At 43.0% G+C, this 13,032-nt stretch overlaps 2 protein-coding genes across 4 annotated transcripts in view; one reads left to right on the top strand and one right to left on the bottom strand.

The window, feature by feature from the left end:
- The window catches only part of LOC116387637 (zinc finger protein 521), a 96,885-nt gene extending 95,429 nt beyond the window's left edge, over window positions 1-1,456 (top strand). For all 3 annotated transcript variants that reach the window (XM_031854902.1, XM_031854903.1, XM_031854904.1), the window contains one exon: window positions 7-1,456. In XM_031854902.1, the coding sequence (XP_031710762.1) occupies window positions 7-36 (30 nt within the window). In that variant the 3' untranslated portion in view covers window positions 37-1,456. The remainder of the gene's footprint in view (window positions 1-6) is intronic.
- A 7,857-nt stretch (window positions 1,457-9,313) lies between these two features.
- Window positions 9,314-13,032, bottom strand: part of LOC116387795 (histamine H3 receptor-like) — a 4,576-nt gene continuing 857 nt past the window's right edge. The window contains exons 2-3 of the mRNA XM_031855183.1: window positions 12,826-12,992; window positions 9,314-10,492 (exon numbers count right to left, since the gene is read on the bottom strand). Of these exons, the coding sequence (XP_031711043.1) occupies window positions 9,740-10,492; window positions 12,826-12,992 (920 nt within the window). The 3' untranslated portion in view covers window positions 9,314-9,739. The remainder of the gene's footprint in view (window positions 10,493-12,825; window positions 12,993-13,032) is intronic.

The raw sequence follows: 13,032 nt of genomic DNA on the forward strand, positions 1-13,032 counted from the left end.
TTGCAGAACCACGCATTGACTCAGCACAGCAGCTAACATGGCAAAGATCAGCGCCGTGGCCAAGAACAAGGATCACGTGACGCAAAAAAATAATGTCTGACCGCCAATTACCATCAGTGCAGTTTCCCACTGACTGTCTTGCGCCGAACCTTTCGGCTCAGTTTCACCACAAGGAACCGTGCCACAGCAAGAAAAAAGAAAGGCGAAGAAAATAAAAGGAAGAGGGGGAAAGAACATAAAAGAGCCCTCTCCGTTCTTTACTAACCATTATTTCAAAAATAAAGAAAAAGCCAACTTGTTTGTACATAGAATTCTTCATGTGTTGCTTAACTACAGCTATATTGGAATCTTATACAGTATTTGCCAATGTACAGTTCAAAATGTTTGTCCGAATAAAAGAGAAGGGGGGGGGGGTACAAAAAAATATCATTGACATCGTCAATCAGACCAGATGAGACTCAACCAGTTGTGTAAAGGAGAAACAGGGTGCTACCCAGAGCGTAGGGAGCTGTAGGAGCCGGCAAGTGCTGTCAGGAGGACTCTTTTCATCAGCGCCAGTATGTCACTCTGTATCCTAACGTGGTCAATCATTATGGGGTAGAAAAGCTCGATTCACCAGCATAGGCTGAGATCTTGTCGTAACATGGCTGGCCAGAGGACCAGCTGAGAACGGCGGTGCGTCTAATCTGCACTGCCTGCGCCAGAGTTCAGATGAGAGGAAAAAAACAAAACGGATAGAACAACTCAGAGAACAGAAAAAACAGGACAGGATGCTGATATATGCAAACGCAGTGACACAGATTTGGAAAAGGCTAGTTCCTCTGGTTGGCTCATGAACAGAGGCGTGAAGCTCCCATGTGGCTCTCAGAGCATGGGGAAATCTCCAGCCCACTGACTCAACCTGTACATTTCTGTTGTCAATGTTTACTGCTCGTTGAAGCCTGGAGATTACTGGAATATTTTTTTTTCTTTATGTTTTGTTATCTATAGATATTTTTTTTCGCAGTAGGGGAGTAAATCCATTTGGATTTGGGGTCATTAAGACTGAATATAATGTCAGTCTGTTTTGGGGATAAAGTGTGGTTACTAAACCCGGTCCCTGGCTCTCCTGGAGAGTGCCCAAGTACTCCTCTTGTTTCTTTGCATTGTCCCATCGCTCTCTGCTCAAGCTGGAAGCCGCTGTGGCAGCATACGAAACTTTAAACCATTCTGTTATGTAAATGTTTTGCATTCATTGAACCTGAGATGCACTTTTGTATAAAACTTTAACGTTTTGACATTTTGATTGAGAGTTGTTCGTACACAGTTTACAGGAAACCACCATCTCCTGCAGCAAAAGGACAGTTATCTCCGATCTTATTAAAATGTATTGTACAAATATGGAGTTCTGTATTTGGCAGACCTCATTTTTTTGTGTTGCACATGTGATGGAAATATTAAAAACTGTATGAGGAAACGGCTTCATTGTCCCTTCATTATCTACATAAAATACTTGTTATCTGTATCTGAGTGTTCATGTCTGTGAACGCAATTAACCTGTCAGACAAGACCTATGATGGCAACAACATCATCAAAAGTGTACACTGCTTTTTTTTTTTCTTCCTTGTATCAAATTGCAGCCTATTTTCCCTCACTCCCTCGTGGCTCTCGCTAACAAACATCTGAGCATCTTAAGGGAGGTCTGTGTTATTAATGACTCCATTACCCATCACCCTGTGCGGTCCCCATTCTACACACCCTTGCGCTGGGTCTATTTAGGGAGTCTCCAGCACTCCGGGAGACCGCGGAAAAAGATTCTTCTGCCTTTGCCGGATGGGACGAAACCCATGCAACAACATCTGTCTGTCCCAGCAAATGATTCATCAACGGTGACACGCGAGCGGCATAACATTTGCGGAAGCTTTCAGTCTTGTTTTGAAAAGGCTCAGCGATGGAGCTCATTGTAACTAGGTTATACTGTGAGTAACGAATGACCGTAAACTCACCCTTTATTTTCAATACTCAGAATATACTGCGTTTCATTATGTACTGTACGTATGAAATAATGCATAATACCATATATTGTATGCAGATTAAAACATATATAGAATACTAAGAGAAGCACAGTAATATTCCTATTTTGATCTAGTATGTGCAGAGCATATATGAAAACATTTAAATGTGACCCCTCCGGATGTTAATATTAAAGAACATTTGTCACAGAAAATAATCTGTGTTGTCGGGGTTTCTGAAGCTTATTACATTTTCTTATGTCAAGCGTAACATCAAATGGGCATGTTGTCTGTCATCTATTAGCTTTTATTACATTACTATAATGGAGATCATATGAGGAATGGACTGGGCCTCTTACATTGACAGACTTCCACAGTGGCGACGCAACCCCTCGTCCAAAGCAGAGATGGTATGGCCCAACATTAACTGTCATACTGAATGCAAGCTGGGCATCCATTAAACAACTTTGCTAGCATCTCCGCGTGCCAGACACTTTTAATAAGCTTCAAGGGCATTTGAACAGGTCCAGAACTTAGCTTTGCCAGAGATGGACTGGCCCACATCATCCATTACATTAAATTGGGTGGCGGCCTCCAGCTCATATTTATGATTTAATTAAATTCACTTGTGAGGCGTATCAGAACCACTGCGGCCTCCCTTTTAACGCCAGCCTAAGCAGCAAAAAACACACACACACACACACACACACACACACAGCTACACACATGAGTGCATACACAAGCGATGTGCTTCTGACACTCGCCCAAGTGTGAGACTTTGTGGGCGCTTTGGCAGGGGCGTTCTCAGGGGTTCGTTTAAAGCAATATAATTACACAGCCCCCAAGTATTCTTCCATCAGAAAGCAGCAGAATGGATGGCTTGTTCAGAGATAACTTAGCCCGGCTGATCCTCTGCGGTGTCGTTGCCTGAACATAACCTCGATGCAAGTGGCACTCACTGCAGCTAAGAGCCTGGCCAGTCCTTGGTGAAACCGGGCAGTCGGGCCAGATGTTTGGGAGTAGCTGAAATGCCATTGTTCTTGTCCAGGATGTGTGCGAAATGGCATTTTGGATTTTTTCATTTGACAGCCTAATACCCGTAGTCCCCTAGAGAGAAAAGTGGCAGCCTGTGTTAAGACTTTATTAAAGAATTATGAGATCCGACTGAACCTGTGCAGTATGTCGCTATCCTCAAGGCTGAGAATGAGCGACTTTATCCGGTATGAACAACCTGCACAAATGTAGGTATGCATTCAGTGTTCCTCCCTTGTGCTCCGGTGTCCTTGCTATCACTCTTCTTTGGTGCAAAATTTAGTTTGGTGAAAACTCCACATTGTTAGGCTGCGCAGTCCTCCCACTGAAAGAGACCTCAGAGACCTCTTATGGCATTCAATATGTGCGCCCAAGCGTGAGATCCAGATCCATTTGGCCAGGAGATCCGCTGGGAGTGTCTGGGGGGTAACCCAATCTCTCTCACCGGCACTCCACATCCAGAGAGCCATCTTTTCACTTCAGAACTGTGTCAGCAAAATGGACGCCCCAACCTGAGTATGTAGCTCTGCCACAGTGTTTATGGCTCAAGCATAAGGGCCTTTGAGATTGTCTTCTCTTTATACTCTGTGTCATTTTGTGTACACCCTGTTTCTGTGTCTTTAAAATGTAATTGTAGTAATGCGAAAACAGTAAAAAACTTTATCTCAGATACTCCTCCTCAGAGTAAAGTTACTTTACAGATTTTTGTCCTGCAAATGTATCAGATGGCAAAGACAGTTCTCAGGTAATAATTATAAAGGGCACCTAGAGCTGTTAATAGTACCATCACAGGATGTCCACCTTCATCCTACACTTGAAGCTACAAAACTTGAAGATCTAAATAAATGTATTTGAGAAATAAAACATGTATTCCGAGCTGATTTTTGTCAGGAAGATGCATCTTTCATCCCCTCATGCATTTTCTAAATGGCTTGTCCTGTTCGTGGTCACAGGGGACTTGAGCCCATCCAAGCACACATTGGGCAAGAAGCAGGGTACACCCTGGCCGAGCCGTCAGTCCATCACCGAGATACACACATACAGACGAGCAAACTATATTCACCCTCCTCCGCAGCCTTTCATAATGATGCCCCCTGTCTCCGAACTGGGAGAGCTGAAGGTGAGTACCCCCCTCCAGTCATCTCCCTCTGCCTCACCAAGACAAACACTTGAAATAGACAAAGCACTAGATTTTTTATTTTTTTGTGTGCGTGTGTGTGTGTGGATGGGCCGGGGGAGGATTTTCAAAAATGTATTAAACACCAAGCAATAAAATATAGACCAGGCGGGGTCAAATTCACTGCAATTCTCCAGGCTCCGCAGCCAATGTGGCCGATGTGATGATATGAGGACAGGGGAAGAGTCTAACAAGACGAGAGAAAAAGGGAAAGAAAGTATCAATAATGCAGCGTACACCGCATACAGCTGACAGTAAAAATAGAAAACACACTGCGAGTGAGAGGAGAGGAGAGCCCACCGAATTCTGGGCAGAGTCCCTTGTATGTACGCGGCAGAACATGAAACTATCGGTTAAATGATTTCAGCTTGGTGTGACTGCGGAAACCGGTTCAAGTGTTCCCATACAATTAGTGTGAGAGACCACCTAACGCAGAAAAAGACAACGTTTTCTCCACGATTTAGTGCTTTCATAGTCTTTAGTAATCTCTGTATATGTACATAGTATACTAATGCTGATGTGAAATCATCTTTGCTCGCTGACATCTGCCACGTGTTTACTTGCTGAACACGTGGCAGATGAACACTGGTATGTGTGGCACAAAATGTGGAGACGGATGCTTGAATAGAATACAAAAATGACTTTCTGTTTTTAAGTGTTTATTCTATTTATTTTTGGTAAATCTGGAATGACCGTTAAACAAATACTGTCACTGTTAGTTATATATTTATTTCCCTCTTACTGGTGATGAACTAAATAATGCTCCATAATGGAGCCCCTTGGGAGAACAAGTGCCTCATTCTACCAGAGTGCCCCGCTCTCTCTCTCTCATCTCTTCATCTTCTCCTCTTTCTTAATTTCATCCCTCAATTTTCTTTAAATCTGTCTTTCATTCTTCTCCTGTCTCTCTCATCCCTCACTGCCATCCTCTCTCACCCATGTCAGTCTTCATCGCTCTCTCGCTCTTCCACTGCCCCTCCTCCTCCCTTTGCATCTCTTGTATTGTAAACAGCTCACAAAAGCATGACAAGGTCTCTGCTCATGTTCCCCCTGCCTCCTCTCTGTTCTCCCAGCTATTTGTTATTGTCTCCTCGCTATCGTGTGTGTTTGTCTCTATCACGCGTTCTTTATTCTGTTTTTTGCTCTGCGTCAGAAAAGCAAAAGTTAATTAAATATGGAACGAGATGGAGCAGCATCTCTTTAAACCATCATGTCATTAAAATGGCATCCCTGGGAGATCAGCTTAAAAGGAGTCGGAGAACAATGTCTTCTCCGTCAGATATTTATGGGCCTGGTTATGTAAACATGCTCCCTTTATTCTCTATGTATATTTCATGTAATTATCACTTTTTGTAGTGCTTCCCCCGTGAGATTCTTAGAGGCAAGAAGTTACTAGGGGAATGTCATTAGAAGACACTATTGTTACAGCACTGCTGTGATACTGCACCGGGAAAAAAGGCTACATTCCAGTCCTGGTGATACCTTTTATCTATATTTGAATCCATCATACAAAAATCATCAGTGTCTCGTTTCAGAGTACCTGCAGACTAAAACTTAAAGCCCATTCTCTGCAGTTTGCCAATATTTATTAATACCAAAAAAAGCACACTGAATGAAGCATTCAACAGCATGCAGGCGTCTGATCTAGATTGGAGGAAGTTCACAGGTTATTTACAGGTTTGCGAAAACCTTGATGCCTCTTACTCAGCCCGCCCATATATCCATCTGTTAGAAAAGCTGAAGATCTGGAGCGAACTGGATCGCTTCAGCAGCAGAGGCCAGCGACTGGTGCTTGAAGGCCTTTGTGCCAGCTGACGGAAGCCGCTAATTAAGAGGGCTGGGGAGCCAGTGGGGTGCCTTATGAAACAGGGGCACCTGGGTTTCACAAGAGGGGGCCGGGTATCCATCACAACTCATCTGCGTTGCACGGGAAAAGACGACGGTCCGCTCCAGTGCTGTGCCACGTATACGCTCTTTCACTCGGGCAATGATGTCAAATACGGCTCTCACGCACAAAAGTGTTCCGCCCCCTGTGCCCTCTCTCAGCTTGTTTGCCATCACAGAGGGAGATGTTATTGCATGGCATGATGAAATTGTATATGTCAAGGTGCATTTCATTCACTGCAGATGCACCAGAATGTGGCTGCAGGAGGAAACAGCTGTGTGTGGACGCAGTCAAATGCACCTGAAAAAAAAAAAACACAAACACGCTCACACATCTGGACTCCCACATGCATAACTTAATGTCCCTCTTCTTTCTATTGTTAGTTGAGTCTTCTTTGATGTAGGGTCAGAGTGTCTCAAAGTAATCTAACTAGTTCTGACTTAAGGGACAATATTAGGTCGGCCATGAGTTCTATCATCACTGTTTTACCCACCACAGGCGGGTACAGCACTCGACCGTTGCTGAACCTGCCATATTGCTATCCAACCTGACCCCACAGACGGAGTAAACCTAAGTGAACCACAGTTTCGAATGTCGACAGCTATAACCACTGCAGAATTGCTTTTAATCAACGTCTGAAATGAGGGTGACTTGAAGCGTCGCCCCATGCTGATTAAATGTAATTGTTTAATTGCCAAGTGCTGGGAACCCATCCTAAGAGGATTCCAATGGAATTATTTAATCTCTAGTCAGGAAGTACACTGCAGGAAAAAGCAGAGGGAAAAACGGAAGAACGGAAAAGGCAAAAATGAAGCAGAAATAGTCTGTTTTTTTTCTTTTTGAGTATGTCCCTCATGAAATATTAAACTGCGGTTTACATTTAGTTAGCTGAGAAAGTGAACAGCCTACGCGGGGGGAAGATGTACACTAAGTGATGCTACAACTTCGAAAGAGGTCAAAGTTTTGACCTGTATCTGCAGACTAAAGTGGTTTGGTCTTGTCTGCCGGCTCACTTTTATATTCCAGCGTGACTTTTAAAATGCTATATTGGTCATCGCCATGTTGTGAGGAGTGCTGGTATATGAAAATGTCTTGTGTGTTTTTTCCATGTTACAGTGGCTTCATTCCACATCTGTTACTTTTTATTGTCTATTGTGTAGACTAGAGGTGTTGTCCAGTTTGAAAACAAGAGAATTCAGCATCAAGTCATCCGAAGAAAGTGCTTAAAAGTGGAAACTCTAAGAGTTTAACTATACAGAGATTCTCATGGGGAAGTTATATAGGCCTTCTTCCCCCTCAGATCACTGAGTCTCTGCTAATGGGGCTCTATAAACTTAAGGGGCATAGGTGCGCTCCATTTGGGGTCTCTGCTTTTAGATCCATTGCTTGGGGTCACAGACATCCAATCCCCTGTGATAAACACATTCACGTATACTTACTGAACATGCTTAAAAAGACACACACACACACACACACACACACACACACACACACAACCTCTGCATGCGGACATAATTAAAATCTCTCATCTGTATTTTTTCCTCCTTGACCAATTTAGGTTGGCATGATCCGCAACACAGCCTCAGTCAGTAGCTACATCGGTTTGGCACACATGTCATGGCATTTCAATCTATCAACAAAATCAATTGCAGTAGTGCTCCTAATATAACTGCACACAGTGCCAGCGTTCCTCACAGTGATACAGGCTCTTGCTGTCACATTTAGATACACAGGGAGTGAACCCAGGCTTGCCATTCCGCTGATAAATGCAGTTCTGTCGTCCCGAGGGAAATGCTCTTGCATCCCTCTGGTCAGAAGTGTGCTTCCGTCCCCCGTCCCCCCCCCCACCACGCCACAGGCGAGGAAAGGGAGTGAGGCGGAGGGGGGAGCAGAGGCCTGTTCCCTGCAGCTGTGCCCTTATTCCCAGCACCTGACCAGGGGCCCAGATGTGCACACGCGCAACAGCAACAATTTGAGCAATGTAAGTCCCCTGTGGGACCCATGGCACCTGCAAATGTGACCCCACTATCTAACATGACGGCGTAATTACAGGTCTAATAAGTCTACATCTGGAAAGAACTCATTTAATCTATCAAATCGTATAGCTAGACAGGGGAACAATACAAAAATGGTATTGCACTCTCAGCATTTCATCTGCACATCAAACAAAAGCCACTCTGCACTTGGCACTGACCCAATTAGCCATCAGGTAGACAGCATCTACATTTATAATGCGTAACAGAGCTTAATTAATTTATTCTATAATGTGCATAAAGACCCTCAGCCAGTAACAGAGATGTGTTTATTTTTAGAAAATCCTAAACTTAATTAACTTAAGCACCAAAGATTGAACTTTCTTCCGAGCCAAGAGGACAACATTTAGGCCACTACTCTAATATTTAAGTTACACAAATAGTTACCAAAGGATATATGGCATAAAAGCACGTGAGGACTACAAAACAATTACATGTAACTCTTCAGGTTTTGCAATTACAAGTGACACTATGTGATAGTGAAAGGACTCACTGTGAATAAATATAAAGTGAGCAGCGTCCATTTTTATGGACCTATGGTTATATTCTTCTACTACACTTTCAATCAGTCAGGGTCCTGGTGCAAAAATATAGCACGTATATAACAGTTCAAGTACAAACAAAAAAAGTAAAGCAGTTAATGGGAACCCTGGCCAACGACAAAGATTGACTTCTCTCTATGACGGATTGAAGCTTAATGTTCAAGCGCTGCGCACACAGGAAGCTGTAAAGGTGAATGGTGACATCTAGTGGCACACAAGTACACATGCATCTGCTGATCGCAGTAAAACCATTTTTGGTATTGTTTGTAAACAGATTACTTCTCTATCTTACAGAAAAGCAAATACTTTCTGTAAAACAAACTGAGAAATAATCTTTAACTTTTTTTTACTTTTGTTTTTGTTGTTTTTCTATAGTACAGCAAAGAAGACATGTTTTTTGTTTTTTGTTTTTTTACATGAGATGATAAATGTGCTGACAATGTACTCAGTGTGCGGAGAAATGTGATCCATTACTAATCTTTTGTATTACAATGTGCCCCAAAAAGAACACATTTCTTTTGACAAACATTTATACTTTTTCTTTTCATCTCTGTGCTTCTGTGACATCATCACTGGTACACCTTCTAACAGCAAAGGGATCTGTTTCACTGAATGTCACAGTGAGTGCAACACATACCTCCTTAAGAACATGAATCATCAATATATATATACATTCAAGATAACAGCTTAACATATCAAACTAGACAACATAATTGATGGATTGCTAGCTAGCCTGCACATATTCAAGACAAATCTTGAACTTGTTTCTTACAGTATGTGAAAACTGTTGATGTATTCAGTTTCAGACAGGAAAATGATTTTTATGCCTATGATGGATGTTAAACACAAGCTTTAGATTTGGACACAGCGAACCGTAAATAACATCATACTGTACAGTACAAACCTTGTACATCCAAACACTGAAAAGCTTTTGGAAACAATTAATTATGGTCTTTGTGACAAACCGCGATGCACAGTTTAGCTTTATCTGCTGACACTGTGTAGCTTATGGTGTCGGATTTGAAAGATTTCCATCCACAGTTTTGGCACATTGTTCATCGAGCTTTTATATCTGCTTGTCAATGGCCAGTGCGAAGGACAGCTGATAGGGGAGTAGTATGCCGCCTCGGGCAGAGAATCTTGCTGAAGGCCCTGCGGAAGCTACTGTGGCAGAGCGGGTACAGGAATGGGTTAATAGCAGAGTTGAGCCACAGGAGCCAGAAGGTGACCTCGTACCAGTGATGCTGGATGCACTGCCCTCTGCAGGCAGCACGGATGATCATCAGTAGGGTGTACGGTGCCCAGCAGATGGCAAACACACACACTATGATGGCCAGGGACTTAGCAATTTTCTTATCCCTGGACAGACGGCTAGGATGGGAAGCCCTGCTGGTTGAGGGATCTAGTTTACTCAAACTGGGAGAGGAGGTCTGGGAGTTGATGGAGCCTCTTACATCCAGTTTCATCCCAAACCCACAGTTGTGGGACAGGGGGATACCTTTCCCCTGGGCAGAGGCAGGTTCGCTCAATTGAAGGTGGAGATGGGCCTCCCTGCTGTGGAGCCTCCTCCTGCGTATGCTGAGGTAAATGCTGAGGTTGAAGAAAGCCACAGAGATGAAAGGAGAGAAGAACTCCAGCATGGAGGCACTCAGCAGGAAGTACCAAGAGTAATAGAACTCTGCAAAGCACTCATCCTTTGGCACACGTCTTTTGCCCACCACCAGTTCCCAGAATATGATGGCTGGGCCATACAGGATAAAGGCTAGCACCCAGACGGCAATCATCTTGACTACGGCTCGGTGTGTCATGCCCTGTCTGGCACGGTAACTTACCTGCAAATATAAGCAGAAATCACAAAATGTACTGAGTGATGCTGTCAGTGTGGGGTCAATCAAATGCTACCATTATGTAGAACTAGAGCAAAATACCATGTTTATTCTCATAAAGTCTACTATCTTTATTTATGTTGATGTTCATTGAACAGCAGTGGTGGAAGAGGTATTCAGATTTATAAGAGCAATAACACAGCGTAGAAAATAGTGCTTTGCAAATAGAAATACAGCTAAATGTTACCTAAGTGTTTTAAACCGATGCAAAGTATTACAAGTAAATATATAACGCAGGCGGAATGGCCCCTGTTAGTGTTATATTGTCATTTGTTCTAAAATTGGATCGTCATTATTGATGCATTAATGTGTTAGCAGCATTTTAATGTTGCAGCTGGTTGGGAGGGAGATAAATATCAGTGTTTTACATACTGTTGTGTAGTTTAATCTCTAACAATGTATCATATTTTATGAGTTGATCACATGTTTTACGTAAAATATATATATATCTTGAAAGCAACTAGTGGTGTAATTATAGCTGTCAAATGGAGTAAAAAGTGTTCTCTCTGCTTGAGAAGTGCTCAAACAGAGTACACCCACCTTGAAAACTGTAGTACAGTATTTGGGTATATTTACTGAAACACCACACTGATCTCCTTGTACTAATATACAGCACAATGGCACAATGAATAAAGAGGCCATCCGTCAACCAGCAGCCAATAATAATAACATTTAAAACAGATAATATTGGACAGACACATAATGACATGTTTGTGAAATCACAGAACATGTTGGTGGACAAACAGAACATCCTGACATCATGCACTGCAGAGACAATGTGTGTGAATGAGTGTTAAGTCAACGAGGTGCTTCTCGTGACCTCTTGTCTCAATTAGTGTCACATCCTATGTCCGCGTCCACATTCTTGTTCAGCGGGCAACATACCTCTCCAGCTGCTCTGCCCCTGTTCTGAATGACAAGAAATAAACCGCAGTTCTTCAAAGAACACGGGAAAATGTTGGTATGAATTAATTGGTATACAGCGATTCAACACGGTGATTCTTTCCCCTGATTCATGTTGTGTTGTTGAACTCGACGGAGAAGAATCATGTGTGCTCAAAATTCCAATCTAAAACTTTGCATATTTTTTTAAAGCGTCTAGGGATTGACCTTAGCCCGTTCTTATAATCCTAAATTACACAATCAATAGGATATGTTCTAATACTGTGCAGTTAGCCTTTTGTTAATGTGCTGACATTTCATCTAACTGCCAAATATATGCATCTAATCTGACTCCATTCTTTCAAAAGACAACTTTGTCCTGTGGCTGTTCACGATCCTTTGTCTTTCAATGTTCAGAGGGAAATGCTTTTAGGAAAATGCTGCTTGGCAGCCAGTGGCCTGTTTCAGCTGCGATTGATCTCTCCAGGTTGGAAGGACCATGGCACGTAGGAGGGTCTCTATGATCAAAGCAAGCTAATTAAAGAAGGGTCTCTCTCTCACTCTCTCTCTCTCTCTCTCTCTCTCTGGTGTTATTTGTATTCGCTGCTCTGATGTTAAGTGTTTGCTTGTGAAAGGAGACAGAACACATCTCTTTGTCTGCCATGCCAAGCTTCATCCCACCTTTGAGTTAACACACGCGTGTGTAGGATACAGTCAGTCGGCTAATGCACAGACAAGGACGGGGTCAATGGGCCTAAGAGCTGCAGAGGTTTGGAAATGGAACTAAACTGGATCCAAACAGAAAAGGGACATAATTGATGCTGTACAATTGTATTTCAGAAAAACAAAGCAGTGGAACATGGTTGTCCAGACATCGATGCCATTATTAGAATCTGCGAAACGTATTTAAGTTTAGTCATCAATACCACAATATTGACATCCTCCATATTTTCCAAAGCACATTCTGTCCCAAAGTCAAAATGTGACTTTCTTTTTTTTTATCTTGGTCAACATGGGGAAGGGCTATAATTAGGGGTGGCACTGGGCCTGGATGGGTCAGGAATGATTAACCTCTGCAGATGGGCACATTTGGGAGAATGAGGCAGCACTGCCACTACCAATCACCTGGGAGACTCACCGGTCATCAAGCCACAGACATGGGCAGTGAACATGTGTGTGGCTACAATTGAAAAGGGCTCTTCAACTTGTAACATTATATCTTTAAACTGTTCACTCAAATCTGAAAAATAAAGTTCTTTCTGTCTTGTGTTTATTTGATAATGACAACATTGTAGATTACAAATGTGGCAAGCCACTGTGCTATGAGTCGCTCTTCTAAATTCACTTTGTTGGTGCTGTGTGCATTACAGATGTGAGGCACAGGTTGAGCTACTCACTGCTCTGGTGACTGACAGGAAGCGGTCGTAGCTGATGAGGACGATGTTGAAGACAGATGCCGAACAGAGCAGGTAGTCCATGACCAGCCACAGCTTGCACAGTCCCCGGCCCAGTGTCCACCTGCCTGTCAGGATGTAAGGCATGTAGACCGGGATGCAGAATGCCCCTACAGAAACACAGTTGTTGGGAAAGGAATCAGAAACCAA

Source organism: Anarrhichthys ocellatus, unplaced genomic scaffold (assembly GCF_004355925.1).
Source record: "Anarrhichthys ocellatus isolate YVR2014 unplaced genomic scaffold, GSC_Weel_1.0 scaffold15, whole genome shotgun sequence".
NCBI lineage: Eukaryota > Metazoa > Chordata > Actinopteri > Perciformes > Anarhichadidae > Anarrhichthys > Anarrhichthys ocellatus.